The sequence below is a fragment of the Nannobrachium achirus genome, assembly GCF_963921795.1.
Source record: "Nannobrachium achirus genome assembly, chromosome: 5".
In the NCBI taxonomy this organism is placed as follows: domain Eukaryota; kingdom Metazoa; phylum Chordata; class Actinopteri; order Myctophiformes; family Myctophidae; genus Nannobrachium; species Nannobrachium achirus.
In genome coordinates, this window is record NC_137814.1 from 68,681,344 (window position 1) to 68,698,843 (window position 17,500).

The 17,500-nt window shown below is 40.1% G+C and overlaps 1 protein-coding gene and 1 pseudogene across 2 annotated transcripts in view; both read left to right on the top strand.

Annotated features, from left to right (window-relative positions):
- LOC308286125 (uncharacterized protein) overlaps nucleotides 1-10,273 on the top strand; it is a gene marked incomplete at both ends in the record, with an annotated part of 18,824 nt that extends 8,551 nt beyond the window's left edge. The window contains one exon of the mRNA XM_080727081.1: nucleotides 10,269-10,273. Coding sequence (XP_080583207.1) covers nucleotides 10,269-10,273 — 5 coding nt within the window. The remainder of the gene's footprint in view (nucleotides 1-10,268) is intronic.
- The window catches only part of LOC308284505 (CYFIP-related Rac1 interactor B-like), a 218,603-nt pseudogene that overhangs the window by 97,682 nt on the left and 103,421 nt on the right, over nucleotides 1-17,500 (top strand). The window lies entirely within an intron of this gene.

The following is a 17,500-nucleotide window of genomic DNA, read 5'->3' on the forward strand; positions in this document are numbered from 1 at the left end:
GGACGGGGAAATGGACCCCCGGCCCCACGATGTTTTCGATGACTGATCAGTCATCGAAAACAAAAGCTCTCAACGCATCACAGACTGTCACACAATGTCAAATTGGTTGGTTTTCTATTCTATTTTGTCAGATGCCCGTGGCTGCCCATATGCGCAGTTGCGCACGAAGGCCTATATTGTCTCCAAAAAATGGTCTGGCTATGTTTATGGGCATATACTGTAGGCCTATATATAGCCTACTTGAAATGAAAAGCATAATTATTTTCTAAACCTGCTGTCGTGAAAATAGGCCTACTTGTGCGTGCGAAACGCCAGGCGCCAGGCGCATTGTATACGGGGCACGGGGTGCGTCGGAGTTGTTCAACTCCCAGCTGGTAGATAGATCAGACAGAGTTGATGATGGCCCATCAATTAAGCTACACAATGTACCTAAGTTGCCAATTGGAACTTCAAAGGAGTAGAGATTACTTAACTGCACGGACCATCAGAGAAAGTGACGGAAGTGGTGAACTGCTGTTTTTTAGCCAATACGCGCTCCCTATTTGCGAGACAGTGCGCTCTTCGTATATCGCCTCTCTGCATGCAGTGCATTTGGCCAGAGAGAGAGGGGAAGGGGAGCAGACATAGAGTTATAATAAGAGGGGAGCAGAGCGTTGAGAGTCCTGCACGGGTCCAATTTTGACAACCCTCGCCCGCCCCGCCCGTCATTAATCAGATCCGTGGACCGCCCGTTACCCGTGATTATATAAAAAAATCAAAACCAGATCCACCCGCCCGTCAAAAAAAAGGACCCGTCGCCCGCCCCGTTACCCGTGATTACGTGCAATAAAGTAGGTTAACTCTTAGCCAGCCAAATCGCCTTCCATCGCCATTTTGAGGAGGCCCAGCCAGCCAGATCGCCAAACGTCACCTTGGGGATCATTTTCTGATTGTTTTGCTATTTTTTTGACATTTTTTGAGCCATAAATGACCATTCTAGCTTCATATAAGCTTCAGCAATGATATTCCGATGGAAATGACGTCATCGCCGGAAACCGGAAATCGAGCGTGTACACAAGCATATATTTTTACATTGGAAGCCATTACAGCAACTCCGCTCTATCTCACGTTCAAAGCGTCGGATCTTGATCCGGTTTGAAGGCTCTGTGCGTCTATTGGGCCTCTAAGGCACATAGTCGATAATTTTTTAAGAGAATCCGGCGCGTGTATGGCGTGCACGGGTCCCGGGCCGTTCCATGCTAACGCTAATGCTAAGTGAATGGACTGGTTGCTAATTTGAGGCCTTCTAGCAATCGCCAGAGACCTTAATCGCTGGCGACATCTAGTGTACACTATATAGACTAAAGCCTACCAAAATGTCATGCATATAAGGGAGATCTACTGTGACTCTGAAAAATTAATAATATTCCTGGCAGTATAGGCGCAAAAGCATATTGTAAATGGCTGTGTATGTGTTTAAATAGCCTACAGCCGTGCGTGCGTAGGCTACTATGGCATCCCATTCTATTTTCACTCCATAGTTGATCGTCCCTGCACGCCGTCGCCGTCGGAAAATGCTGTTATAAGCCTATCATTAATATTATTATTTGGATAAAGTAGAATGACCTTTAAAACCAATCATAATCATTTAAAATTGTATCATGATCTGACACTGTCATGACAGCTTGTTGCTGCTGATGCCTTCTGCCTACGCTGATGTGTGCAGTTGTATTTGTCATACGATGAAGTCGCGCATTGAAAATATCAGAGCTACAAGCTCACAACATGTCGGAACTTGCAGCTTTGTGAGCTTGCATGTCTGCTATGCTCGACACGCACCGTCATACGGCGAAGCATATGTCCAGCTTTTCACAATCACCGCTGAAAGAGGGAACTCCACTGGCGCTGTCTGTCTTGGTTCGCTTGTCACTGTTTAGGCTACTGTTATGATAAACAGCCCGAGATAATCTAAACCAAACCGGACCCAGTTGACGATAATAAAACAGGGATCTGAACTCCTAATAGTCGTGGAATCACGTGGATATCAAGCACCTTTCTGAGCGCAGCAATGGATGTGGTTGTGAAAGTTGGATGATTGCAGGCAAGTCAGTTATTCAGTTGTGTGCAGGGCAGGCTGCTGCCTCACTGTGACTGTATGCGCTCCAGCCGACAAGTGTGTGACTGCATGCCGTGGTTCTGTCCTGCTGCTCACTGTGCGCTCTTGTGACGTTGTTTTAGGCAGAAACAGTTGTCTGATTTTCACAGTAAAAAGTCACCCGTCAGCCGTTCACCGTTCCTCCTCCGCCCGTGTCCCTGCATACTGGCAGGTCCCCGCAGCAGCTGGTGGAAAGTAACTAAAGTGCATTTACTTGAGTAGCCTCTACTTGTAGATGAGTCCAATTTCCAGTACTTTCCTTCTACTCCACTACACTTCGGATCCTTTTGTATTTAATACCCAGCGATGTATTTTAAAACATTAGTCTTTTTGCAGTTATAAATTAGCCTAAAACATACCATGCTTTTACCAGTATTATTCGAGTAGGCTACTTTTTCCAAGCAGCCACGCTGCCACACTCCACCATTCTCTCTCTCTCTCTTGAAATAGGGTCGAGTGAGCTTACTTTGATTATACAGAGAGAGAGAGGAATTCGCCTTTGAACATTCGCTAAATTCGACACAAGGGCGAATAAAAAACAGACGCCTTTTCGCTTTTTCGAAATTCGCGTTTGGTGTGGGTGCTTCCATTGACTTTATAAGGTTTTAAACAAAAGGCGAATAATACGCTAATCCGCTATTCGCCAATTCGCCCTCTATGTGTACGGACCTTTAGAGTCAGATGTAGAGAAACACACACCTTAAAGCAGCGGTTCTCAACCTTTTCAGGCTGTGACCCCCAAAACAATCACATTATAACTGGGGACCCCCCACCCTGACGAGCACTAAGAGTTGAGGCATTACATTTTGTATAACACGGTTCTATCATGAAAATAGCAGATCTACATGCTCACAACACCTTGCGTTGCGAGGCGTTGTGAGCATGTAAATCGTCTATTTTCACAATTTCTGCCTCTAATATTTGACAATTTGGCCAATGTTTAATTTGTCATTTCAGAGGTATTAAAAAGTCCTTAAATTGTTACTTTAGAAATGTGAAGATACCCTCTATACACTTAAACTTTATGTTGGCTTGTTTAGAGAGAAAACAGTGTTGCACATTAAGTTAATCATCTGCTAAATCTACAGGCCACACCATGCTATGAGTGTGACATACTGGCTAAATATACTGATTGGTTCATTGATTGATTGATTGATTGAAGTCTATTAGAAGTTTGCACAGGAAAGGGTACAGTGTCATGAAAGTACACTGCATGACATAGCTATAGGAACATAATAACTGTAATAGCAGTTTTCAAAGTAACTGATACTATGACCCCTCCCCCCCCTCTCTCTCTCTCTCTCTCTGTCTCTCCATCTCTCTCTCTCTCTCTCTCTCTCTCTCTCTCTCTCTCTCTCTCTCTCCGTCTCTCCATCTCTCTCTCTCTCTCTCTCTCTCTCTCTGCAGCCTTTGTGAGGGGAGGAGACAACGATGATGTCATCATGGCGATAGCTGTGTAGCCAATCAGAACCGTTGAAGGTGACAGTTCAGCGCAATACTGTCTGTGTCACACACACACACACACACACACACGCACACACACACACACACACACGCACGCACGCACGCACGCACACACACACACACACACACACACACACACACACACACACACACACACACACACAGTGAGAGGAGACAGGATACGAGGTAGAGCAGGGGTGTCCACATTAGAACACATTAAACAGCCCTCTATAAGTCCTGACAACATGTACTCTCAGTCAGACCATAACAAAGTCACATACAAATGCATCACTGTTACAATATTCTATTTAATTATCATCACCAGTATTTAATATCAATGGTGTTTGCTCTGAACAAAACACAAATAACTCACATTACCAAATGTAACCAGACGTACAAGGTAATAAAATACAACAACATATCCTTTCTTTGACCCCTTCAGAATGAGACAACAGAGAACAAGGAATCCTGACTAATTATACTATACAATATTATTGTTTGACGGTACTGGCAGTCATCATGCCGCATTTGGCCCCCGGGCCACACTTTGGACACCCCTGAGGTAGAGTGAGAGCAGGTTGAATAAAACCAATAATAAATACATAAACATGACATGGTTATGATACGCATTGCATCATAACTATGATAATAATAAATACATAAACATAAACATGACATGGTTATGATACGCATTGCATCATAACTATGATAATAATAAATGTACATAAACATACACATGACATGGTTATGATAGTTTAGAGCATTACATCATAACTATGATAATAATAAATGTACATAAACATAACATGGTTATGATAGTCAGTACTTGGTGTTTAGAGCATTGCATCATAACTATGCTTTAAGACATACAGTAAGCATCATGCAGTCACTATCATGGAAATGAAGGTTTTATCACATTTGTTCCCAAACATTTAGCTTGAGATTAAAATGAAAAACTGGATTTTTCTCCGGGAACCAAACTATTGAAAATAGTGTAAACCGGCTATTTTCACAGCTTATTAAACGTTTGTTTTATAATTAATGGAATTTCTTATATCTTTTTTATGTATTTATTACATTATTTCAAATATATATTTCTTAATAAAAAATAAAAAGAAGATTTTCTCACAACTCATAAATATTTGTCTGCGACCCACAAATGGGTCCCCGACCCACTGTTTGGGAAACAGTGGACTTGTGAGAATGTAAAGATGGCAGGAAACTCTGCAGAACTACCGGTATGCATGTGCATGTGCATGTGCATGTGCATGTGCATGTGCATGTGCATGTGTGCGTGCTTGCATGTGCATGTGCATGTGCATGTGCATGTGCATTTGTGCATGCGTGCATGCATGTGCGTGTGTACAGTATGTTCCTAGACGTGCTGTCATGATGTAAATTCATATTTCTATGCATGCATGCAGATTCTCAGCTCATGTCTATGAGAGACCTTCAATGCATGAACAATAAGAAGGATAAACATTGTAGTTTGAAGTGTAACAATAATGTTTATAATGTTACCATAGAAAAGGAAGCTGTTATGAGCTGTTGTGGTTTAGAACATGGAAGCATCGGTGAAGACAGGATGCTGTCATGTTCGCTGTTGGTTTGCTGTGGTGTCTTGTCTATTGACACGCATGAAGCCTGGGTTTCCGAGGCTACTTGACACGTGACCCCTGCCATTTCTGGGGGGATTTTTTATATCTATGTTATAGTAAGCTACTGTTATATTGCATTGTGTAGTTATGAATATGATATTTTTATACCACGGTTCAAACATGGTATCCTAGCCACTCATGGCTACAGTTTAAGAGTGTGTTTTGTTGAAGGCTAGTAGTGTTTTCACTTGTGTAAACATTCATTATTGTTATTCATTATAAACTTCTTTTTTTAAAGCTTACTGGTTGATATTAGTGTAATGTATCTTCTTTTACATTATTTCACTTATTTTAAGAATTTGAAACTATAAGGTATAATTTTAATGACTTGATCTATCCCTGCCCATCAAGGGACAGGTGGTGGAAATGATCATCAGTTAGATTTTCTTGTACATTAAATCACACAAAGCTTCTACAAATGTTAATGTTTCTCTGTACTTACCTTAATAAACTAATAAATCATCTAAAAACAGACCATGATGTTTCTGGAGCCTACCAGACCCAGTGCACAGTGCAGAAGCAGAAGTGGAAAAAGTATTCAAATGTTTTACTTAAGTAATTAAGTATCAATACTGCAATGTAGAATACAAGTAAAAGCATGGGATTAAAAATGTACTTGAGTAAAAGTACAAGAGTCTTGGTATCAAAATATGCATAAAGTACCAAAAGTAAAAGTACTAAAATGTTTCTACAAGCTCACAACTGTTGTGAGCTTGTAGATCTGCTATTTCAAATAGTTATTAAATAGTGCTACAGTGGTTTATGTGTGTTTTATAATAGCGTATTATAATTTATATCTGCAAAGTAACTAAATAGTAACTAAAGTTTTCAAATGCATGTAGTGGAGTAAAAGTACAATATTTGGACTGAGATGTAGTGGAGTAGAAGTAAAAGCATTGGAAATTGGAAATAACTCAAGTAAAGTACAAATACCTCAGAATTGTACTTGAGTAAATGTACTTAGTTACTTTACACCTCTGTGCAGAAAGAAAGCAGACTAGTGCTTACACACACGCACATGCACACGCGCACACACACACACACACACACACACACACACACACACACACACACACACACACACACACACACACACACACACATACAGAGGATATAATTGTGGTTTCAGGTCTGTGAGAGCAGAGCTGCTTGTGAAAAAGGGAGGGGGTGTGGGTGGGTGGGGGGGGGGCTTTGGGTGCTCGGTCCTCTGATGCCCAAAATGTTCATGAATACATTTTTATTTTCTTGTTCTTTTCTCTCCAAAACCCTTTGTTATCTTGGTTTGAGACACTATATGGTTATTTCAGGGCTTGGCCATTAATGGGTGGCATAGCTCAGGGGTAGAGAAACCGTTATTAGAGCACCCGAAGGGTTCCCAGTTCGAATCCGGGCCCCCCCTGAGTTAATGTCGAAGAGTCCTTGGGCAAGACTCTGAACCCCTAGTTGCTCCCGGGTAGCAGGTTGGTGCCTTGCATGGTTTCCTCCGCCACCGGTGTATGAATGGGTGAATGTAATGCACAATCTATGTAAAGAGCTTTGGATAAAAGCGCTATATAAATGCACCATTTACCATTTTACCATTGCTTCTGAGTGTAGATAGATTACTATCACTTTATTAGTACACAAGTCATTGTTTTGTTCAAATGGACATTGTCCACTCTGCATGCATTGCCCATCCAGCCGTGGCTGTGGCTGAACTTTCGATTCCCGATGTGTGTCGAGGTGCCCCTGAGCAAGACAACCCCAAACTGCCCCCCCTCTCTCCCCCCCCCCCCCCCGCCCCCCCCCCCCCCACTGGAGGAGCATCAGCTGAATTTCTGAGAACTGTTGATCTCTTTAGTATGAATGACACGTGATCACTGACACACAGCTAGCAGAGGAAAACCACACAGAAATACCCCCCCAAGCCTTACATATAAACACACACACACACACACACACACACACACACACACACACACATCACACACACACTGCACACACACACACACACACACACACACACACACACACACACACACACACACACACACACACACACACACACATACACAATTCCAAGAAGTCAGAGAAAAGACAGCGGTGAGTTGCGTGTGTACATGTGTACATGTGTGCATGTGTACATGTGTGCATGTGTGTGTGTGTGCAGCCAAACATAAACATGCATTTGTGTTTCACTTTCATGTTTGTCCGTGCCTGCTGTGTCCTCAACTGACCTCCATACGAATTGCCAGGTGTATCATCACAGTATTTGCCAGGCTGTGTGTATTATCACAGTATTATCACAGTATTTGCCAGGCTGTGTGTATTATCACAGTATTATCACAGTATTTGCCAGGCTGTGTGTATTATCACAGTATTTACCAGGCTGTGTGTATTATCACAGTATTATCACAGTATTTGCCAGGCTGTGTGTATTATCACAGTATTATCACAGTATTTACCAGGCTGTGTGTATTATCACAGTATTTACCAGGCTGTGTGTATTATCACAGTATTATCACAGTATTTACCAGGCTGTGTGTATTATCACAGTATTATCACAGTATTTACCAGGCTGTGTGTATTATCACAGTATTTACCAGGCTGTGTGTATTATCACAGTATTATCACAGTATTTACCAGGCTGTGTGTATTATCACAGTATTGTCACAGTATTTACTAGGGATGGTCCGATCAGGTTTTTTGGAACCGATCAGCGAGCACCGATCACAAAAGTTTGATCACCCGATACCGATCAATCACCGATCCGATCAAGTTATTATTTATATTTTCTAAATGTTAATGTTTTAACTTTAATTCATTCATTCACTCATGAATTCATTTATATATTTGCCTTATAGTTATTTACCAGCATTACTATGTATTTATTATCATAGCAGTAACTAATTATTCCTTCAGCACTGTGGAAATCAATACCCCAAAATGGCCTAAAGTGGGCATACTGAACGGCTGGTTGATCGGATGCACCGATCCGATCGGATCGGTGAATTTACCTTTTGATCTAAACCACCGATTATCGCCGATCACGCTTTGATCGGCCCGATCCGATCCATTGCCGATTGATCGGTAACATCTCTAGTATTTACCAGGCTGTGTGTATTATCACAGTATTATCACAGTATTTACCAGGCTGTGTGTATTATCACAGTATTTTCACAGTATTTACCAGGCGGTGTGTATTATCACAGTATTATCACAGTATTTACCAGGATGTGTGTATTATCACAGTATTATCACAGTATTTACCAGGCTGTGTGTATTATCACAGTATTATCACAGTATTTACCAGGCTGTGTGTATTATCACAGTATTATCACAGTATTTACCAGGCTGTGTGTATTATCACAGTATTATCACAGTATTTACCAGGCTGTGTGTATTATCACAGTATTATCACAGTATTTACCAGGCTGTGTGTATTATCACAGTATTATCACAGTATTTACCAGGCTGTGTGTATTATCACAGTGGCACATATGGCCAATCTTTGAGTAGCAGCAGCGATAGCGCTGAGTAGCAGCAGCCCACAGAGCCATCACATTGGCACCACTGGTTTGTCTATCATCTGAATACCAGCCCACTACTCCCTAGCTTCCATACAACCTCATTAGACTCTCTTTATACCAGAAAAACGATGAGACCTAAAATCACAGTAACCGCTCATCGGTTAGTATTTGGGGCCTCGCGGCACATCCGGACAGCGAACAAATCTGGTGCGAGGCCGATAACCTCACGCAATGAGGGCCTCTCCAACTCCTTTTCCCGGGCTGAATCAGGGGCCCAGTACGTCCCTGCCGAACAATAACTCTGATGTCTGTGTGAGTTACTTCTCTCTGTTGCTTACTAATTACATGTCACATGCTTGTAGATCTGCTATTTTGTGCGTACGATACCATACAACAAAGTATAGAAAGTACAGGCTTAAGAGGACGAGGCTGCATCCTCTCATGACTAACACTGAGCAGCTCTCTGTCTCTGATGACTTCTTGCCTTGTTCTGCACACATGTTACAGCCAGCTAGTGTGCAGTGTATATTTAGTAGTCAGGTGAGATTGCCTTTGCATTGCATTATCCAAAAACAGGTGCTTAAGAAAGCAAAGTCCATTGGTACGGACAACTCTCATCCTCTCAGCTCTGAGTACAAGCTGCTGTCTTCTGGCCTTCGCCTGAAAAGTTACAGGGGCCACAACAAACAGGCACAAGTTCTCCTTTGTGCCTGTTTCCATACAGCAGGGGTCTTCAACAGGGGGTCCAGGATCCCTAGGGGGTCCTCAGAGTTACTACAGGGGGTCCTCCAAATCTTTGAGAGATAGAAAGTTCTTTTCTCCTTTTTTTTATATTAACCACTTGAATCCTAGTGTCCATATTCTTTAGCCGCTATTTTTGGCAAAGAGCTTTGGTGTAGAGGGGGAGAAAGAGCACTGAGTACAGAGTGAAAGGTCAAGTTTATTAAGTATTGACGGTTCAAGTGGTTAAATATCTGAAAACACAAATTTACATGAATCCAAACTACACTGATGATTGTGCTGTCAAACAATGAAACTATATGGAATCTATGAACAGGTTGTGGGGGTCCCTGCTTCATCTCTCTCTCAATAAGGGGTCCTTGGCCTGAAAACGTTGAAGATCCCTGCCATACAGGCTTTAAATGCCCTTGAGAGGAGGAGGTAATCTGTAGATACGTTTCTTGAATTGCTAATGTTGCTAATGTACTGTAGGTCCTGTCTGGCCTATAGATTGCTGCTTTTACTTTTTACTTTAGCTAATAGCCCCGGGGGTTAACTGCACTCATACACTGATACTGTTCATGTTTATATTTATTGTTATGTGTTTTATGTGTTCTTTGTGATTGATGTCTGCTTTTATATTGCTGCAACCAAATCACCCCTCGGGACACAAATAAATGAACTTGAAGTTGAACAATACAGGATGGAACAAGAGGTCCTGATCTGACCCTGGCTGATGACATTCACATCCAACTGCTCACTGTGCTCTTGTGCCCTCTGCAGGTTGAAGAGAGTACAACATGCACTGTGTACTAAAAGGACTCTAGGGCTCATTGCCATGTTGTCCTGTGGTGTCAGAATTTATATTTTAAAGTCATACAAAATGAGATACAGTAGCCCTGAATGACCATAACAGGTCTTTAACTGAGAGTGTACACAATGTGGTTATGGGAGGTCCTTGCAAATACAATATGAGAACCACTAGTAGTAGTTTTGAAGAGTTTATTAGCAGTTTAAGGTTAGGTTAAAATTCAAATTTTGCCACAGACATACAAAATGAGTGGACAATAGTATTAAACATAAAGAGATGGCCCTGAATAACCATAACAGCTCTGTAACTCTGTGAGTGTTCAACATTTGGTTATGGAGGTCCTTGCAAATAAAATATGAGAACCACTTTTGATTGATTGATTGAAGACTTTATTAGAAGTTTGCATAGGAAAAGGTACAGTTTCAAGGTCAACTAAAAGGAAATCCGAGTATACGCTTTTTGGCTTATTTACACAGGGAACTATGTATCTCACAGAAAAAACAAACAGACCTCCAAACTCACAACGTGTGAGCTTGGAGGTCTATTTTCAATATTTTCACCAAAAGGCCCTTTTTAGAAATATCAGCCCCTGCCTCTCTAACATATATATCTAATATCTTTGTAATGTGTTGTCTTTACCCTGTGGGCCTTGAGCCTGTAATAAAGTTTATATATAACATTCTCTGCATGTCCCTGCTTTGTAAAATTGGTCCTCAACATTTATGTCTACTCTGTCTCTCATTGGTGGGCTGTGGACAGTTCAGAAACCTGTGATGTCATCAGTAGGCAGGTTTTAGTCATTTCAAACAAACTAGTTATTACTACATGATGGCTTCAAGTGCTCCTCTAATATTAATCCACATCACATTCACACCTGCTATTAACGTGTCCATTTAATTTACTATTAATCAATCCCAGTTGTAACATCTTGTTAATTAATCTAATTGGATGGAGTTAATTAGTGTAATCAGTGACATCACTATCATATTATCTTTGTCTGCTGTCTAATGTCCATGGTTGTCATGGTAACTGCTCCTGCTGTTAACAGTGAATGTATTGATGTGTGTAATCATGGCGACAGGACTAGCGTCCCATGCTTCAGGATCCTGATGCCATCCCATAGTTTATCCAGGTGATTTTAAACAGCCTAATGTTTACATGTCCAGACACACAGACACAATACTGAAGATTAAAGCTGCAGTGAGTGATATTTTGTTGTTAAAGTGTGTTAAACAGCTCTGTATTCTGATACGTACATATACTGGTACATGATAAGCAATTACATTGGAAGTGAAGGGAGAAAGAATGAGCAGACAATATTTTAAAATTGGGAGATGAATTTGATGCTGAAAAATATGATCTTTGTGGGGTTCTCTCTCCTGATTGGATTAAACTGGTATCCTGAACTGAACATGTATGTTCTGTTTGTTAAAAAGCTGGAGAGACTGAACAAACTCTCTAGACAGAAATGATTACTATCAGAAAAAATATAGCTTTAAACTTTTAACCAAAAAAAACAAAAAAAATTAATCAAAAACGATTACACTGTACAGCACCTTTAACAAAACATACTGTAGCTGATGTTAATCTTTCTGCATAATGTGTACACAGCAGCATGGTATTAATTAATATTCTTCATAATGTCATGTCATATCATATGTACATGACATCATGGTATTAATTAATATTCTTCATAATGTCATATCATATGTACATCACAGCATGGTATTAATTAATATTCTTCATAATGTCATATGTACATGACAGCATTGCATTAATTGCTATGAGTTTTATTAACATGAATCTCAGGTCATTTTGATGCTAACGAGTGAGTGGAGGTTGCTAGTTTGAAACCGATGGCACCAGGAATCAAAATGTCACTTTGTTTTCTTGTTTTAATGTTTGCCGTCAGACCACTGTACATGTGTAGTTTATCAACGGTACTTTACATAAAAATATAAAAATACATATATAAATACATATATATTTTATATATATATATATTTTATATATATATATATATATATATATATATATATATATATATATATATATACATTTGTATCCAAAGTTTATTTTTAAAACATCTGTGCTTTTTACTCTTTAATACATAAATGTTAAATTTGGTACGAGCTAACATCCTCATTATAATAAATGTGATATTTTGCTTTACTTTGAGATGTGTCATTATTGGCCAAATAAAGTTTTACGCATTTTTGTTACAATATGTTGTTTGATTTGTTCTAGATTGAAAAGAATAATGAGTCACATTTAATACAGTATCAACGATAATGCAAACAATACATACATACTGTACATACATATCGTCGCTGTCGGGCGGAAAACTTGTATCTCCAAATTTCAAATGTGTGCGTTCTTTCGCAAAGCAAAGCCCTGCTTCATCATTCAAGGCTGTCGCACAAAAGTAGTGAAAACAGCCGATCTACAAGCACACAACGCCTCGCGATGTTGTGTGCTTGTAGATCGGCTGTTTTCACTAGTTTAAATCATTTTAAAAATGATAAATGCAAAACAAACGGTTTTGGACATACAAGGTTTTCACCGGACAACGACGATATATTGAAGACAGATTGAACCTTGGGACAGCTGCACACTGATCACATGACATTAGATTTTCAGGCAACAGTGGCCTGAAAATCTAAATATTTCACTGTTCAAATTAATGGTCAGAAAGTTATGTCCATTTGAAGTGTTAGACACTGATGTAACGTAATGTGACTGCATTACAGACCAGGTTTGTTGTTTAGCAGTATGCAGTAGAGTTGCACAATATATCGTTATCGAGGTATGACCATGCCCAATATCAGTGCAAAAGGCAAGATGGACAATATATGGCCCATATCGTTGCCTTTAACAGAATATCAAATACAATATCATGTGTGGGAACCCTAGCACTTAACATTAAGGGTGATATTGACTTGTTATTATTCTGTTTTCTTTTTTAATAATGATTACTTTTCACTGTTGCAACACTTAACATATTGAATATGAAATATGTATGGTAATATTGTTTATGGTATCGATATGGAAATATTTGGTAAACATACAGAGATATGAAATGTTGTCCATTTCATGCAGCCCTAGTATATAGTAGTAGTGGTAGTTCATTACAGACCAGTGGACAGTGTTTAGTAGATCTATAGTAGTAGTGGTAGTTCATTACAGACCAGTGTACAGTGTTTAGTAGATCTATAGTAGTAGTGGTAGTTCATTACAGACCAGTGAACAGTGTTAGTAGATCTATAGTAGTAGTGGTAGTTCATTACAGACCAGTGAACAGTGTTTAGTAGATCTATAGTAGTAGTGGTAGTTCATTACAGACCAGTGAACAGTGGTTGTTGTTTAGCAGGTTTGTTGTAGATCGGTGCTCCTGACTGGGTGATGTAGCCAGGTCGACTCACCAGGCCTACATCCTTCAGTGAAGATTGAAAGAATCAACATGACAACGACTTTATAACAAGGAAACACATTTATTTTGGTTCCCAAAAAAGCACAAACATACACACTACAGTACATGAGTTAAAATGTATACAAACTCATAAGTATAAACCCGTAAGGCTCCCTAAACTTTCAAGATATTGTGTACCGCGTTGCGTGATTTTAGGGCAAAATCTGTAGGAGCAGTGTTCAAAAATGTGTTTCGAAAAAATCTGCCTGATGGTGGCGCTAGAAGAGGGGCATGTGAGAAATCAGGGGCGGAGGTTGTGATTTGCCATGCAAGTTGTGTGATTGTAGGGCAAAATCTGCAGGAGCAGTGTCCATAAATGTGTTTTGCAAGAATCAGCCTCATGATGGCGCTAGGGCCATGTGAGAAATGAGGGGTGGAGGTTGTGGTTTGGCAGCCAAGGAGTGTGTGTGCAAAGTTTGGCATGGATAGGGGCAACGGTGGCAGAGATATAGGGCACTGACTGACATCTGGTGGAGGTTTTGATAGTAACTGCGACTTGACAGTCGCATGAATAGATAAATGATATGAAACACACTACACATTATCCTCATATTGCAATCCTCTGTGTGTGTGTGTGTGTGTGTGTGTGTGTGTGTGTGTGTGTGTGTGTGTGTGTGTGTGTGTGTGTGTGTGTACAACATAAAACCAAGGGTTGCAGAGGGCATTAACACCATAAGAAAAGGGAAAAATAGTTATATACAGTATATGAGGGTTGAAAAAGTGAATCTACTCCATTTAAGAGACAAGTGATTGTGCTACCTTCGCACAGTCAAAATACCATGTGGTTAAACATATAGTCACAGGGAAGACGGGACCTCTTATTCGTTTGTTTTGCAAGAGGCATATGTTTTTAGTAAACAGGCAAGGCTTGTGTTTGCAGAGATCCTTCCCTTTGTTTAAGCCTTTCCTCTAACAGCCCTGGACGCTGCAAGTTTACTTTTACTTCAAGAAAATAAGCAAAGATTTTTGAGTAGTGGTTCCCCAAAGTGAGGTTCAGGGACCCCCTGGTGTCCTTGGAAGAGTACCTTGGGGCCCTCAACTAAAAATCATATAATAGTCACTTTAGAAATGAGCACTGTGATCACTGCCTGCACAGATATAAAAAGCTAGATACCTCCTCCACCGCTGCAGTTCATTGGCGCGACTGGTAAAACAGGACTGGTGGAAGTGTGTAACTGTGGAACTGCATAAGGCACTCTGCCCCCTCCAATAGGAAAGAGGGAGTCCTGCCAGTCCTGCATCTGATTGGCCTACTGAGCATCCCATTCTGTGACGCACAAGGAAGCGTCCTTCAGAATTCAGGAAGCTTGCAGAGAGTTATAGGGAGGCTTGCCAGTCCTCTTTGACCAAACGCCCCACACCGGAGGAGGTATAGCTTTTTATATATGTGACTGCCTGCCTCCTGTGAATTGATTTATTTTTTATTTTATTATTATTTATTTTATTTTGTTCATATTTTAATGTATGTTGGTTTGTTTACTGTTAAGCTAATCATCTGAGGATCCCCAAAATGTGATTTTTGAGGTCTGTTTTAGAGGACCTGACACAGTACGTTAGAAGTAACATTCATCCACTAGAGAGATGACAATGACATGATGACAATAGCAACAATAATAATAATACGTTTATACATTTATAGATCTGCTTATAAGGCCATAAAGCAGGGTTCCATACACACTTAAACCCTACAGTATACTTTGTTGTACCAAAAGAAAAGTGAAAATAGCAGATCTACAAGCTCACAGATCTACAGTATATTACATTTCAACTGTAACCTGTGCGTGCCTGTCTGCCTGTGTGCGTGCGAGTGTGTGTGTGTGCGCGGGCACGTGTAGGTGTGTGTGTGCGTCTAAATGACTGGATCCAAATATATGTACAGTAGGCCTATGTAGTTCATCACAACTAAGAGCTGATCTACAAGCTCACGTTGTGATGGTTGTGATGTTAGATCTGCTAATTTTGAACATTTTAAAATGCTTTCTAGTAACCAGAACATCCGATATTACCCACAATGCTTTGTGTGTTGAGTGTGAATGCAGTGTGTTTAGAGACTTTTTAGGAATCAATCAGGAATGAGTGAACATTTAATATTAATCTGAATCTAGACCTATTTAATCTGGATCTGTATCTATGATGATATGGACCTGATCATCTGATCACCAGGTTCTTCTTCAGAGTGTTGATGAGGACATCAGGGATCTGTTGCTCTTTGCCCTCTGCTGTCCACCACCGGCTGACCTCCTTGATGACATTATTGAGAACGATCTGGATGTCTTCACCCCTGTAACACACGCACACACACACACACACACACACACACACAGTGATGTAAACATGACATCAGGAGTGTAAAGTGAACCACATGAACCCTACTGTCTGAACATTAGATCTACAAGCTCAGTGTGAGCTTCCACATTCTTTACACATCTGATTTGGTGTAGAGGGAGAAAAGGAGCAGACCCATTATAGAGCCCTGAGGAACCCCGGTCAACTAGAAGGTTTAAATTATTACTTACACTAATTCATTGATTATGAAAAATGTATTGATTTAGATAACATAATACATTTTCAAAAGCAGTAAAAAATAGCAGATCTTCAAGCTCACAACACATCACATTGCGCTGTGAGCTTGTAGATCTGCTATTTTCACTATTTTAGCATGACACCATTGTGTGAGAAAGTAAAAAATAAAGTGGTTATCAGATTAATTTAGATTATAAAATAAACTGGGTAATAATACGGTAATATTAATAATAATAATAAAAAATGTGGACCAAGTTTGTCAACATTCCATAATAATATATTCATATATTAGTTTATATTCATGTTTATGTTGTGTTTAATATTCTTAATTATGTTGTGAGTTACCTGAAGACGCCTTCTTGCAGATATCTGCACACAGACTGTGTGAAAAAGCTTCCATTAGCGTCCCACCCTGCATCAGAACCCTGCTTGTTTGCTACGGCGAGCAGGAAATCTTCTTCCATGGAATGTTCTTCAGGCAGATCTTCCTCCTCCAGGCCAGCATTTAAAAAGAACACTTTGGGTTTGTTCTCCAGGACAGGACACTTCTCTGCTTTAAAAGGTGCAGTCATGTCTTCAATGGAGAGGATCTGTCCATCAGTCCCTTCAACTCCACCCTTGGCTCCACCACTATTAATGTAACAAACAAATGCATCTGTGTGCTGTAGAGGATTCTCTACATGGAGGTCAGAGTACCCCTCCTCTTCAGACCATTCCTGTACATTGAACTGCTGTAGTTCAGTGATGTTCACAGAAGAGATGCATTCCAGTGTTTTCTTCATCTGACTTCCTGTTAGGTTTTCACACTTCAACACCCTGAAGCCCAGCACGTAGAATACCACTCCCACTTTACCTGCAGGGAGGAAAACAAACACCTTCACTCATTAAACACTTTCAACCTGATGTCCCTGTTTTCTGCATGATATTATAGTTTATGAATTAATAAATAAAACATTAAAACATACTGAGAAATAAATAATGCTGAGAAATATACTATATTCAGTATATAATGAAAATAGCAGATCTACAAGCACCATGGTTGACCGTAGTGTTGATTTCGTCAACTAAAACTATGACAAAAAAGTCAGTCGACTGCCTTTTTTCACTGATGAAAACTAAGCAAAATCTAAGCTATGATGACTAAAACTATAACTAAATATATTGACAATTTTGTCGACAAATAAAAACCAGACTAAATGTTAGGGAGGGACT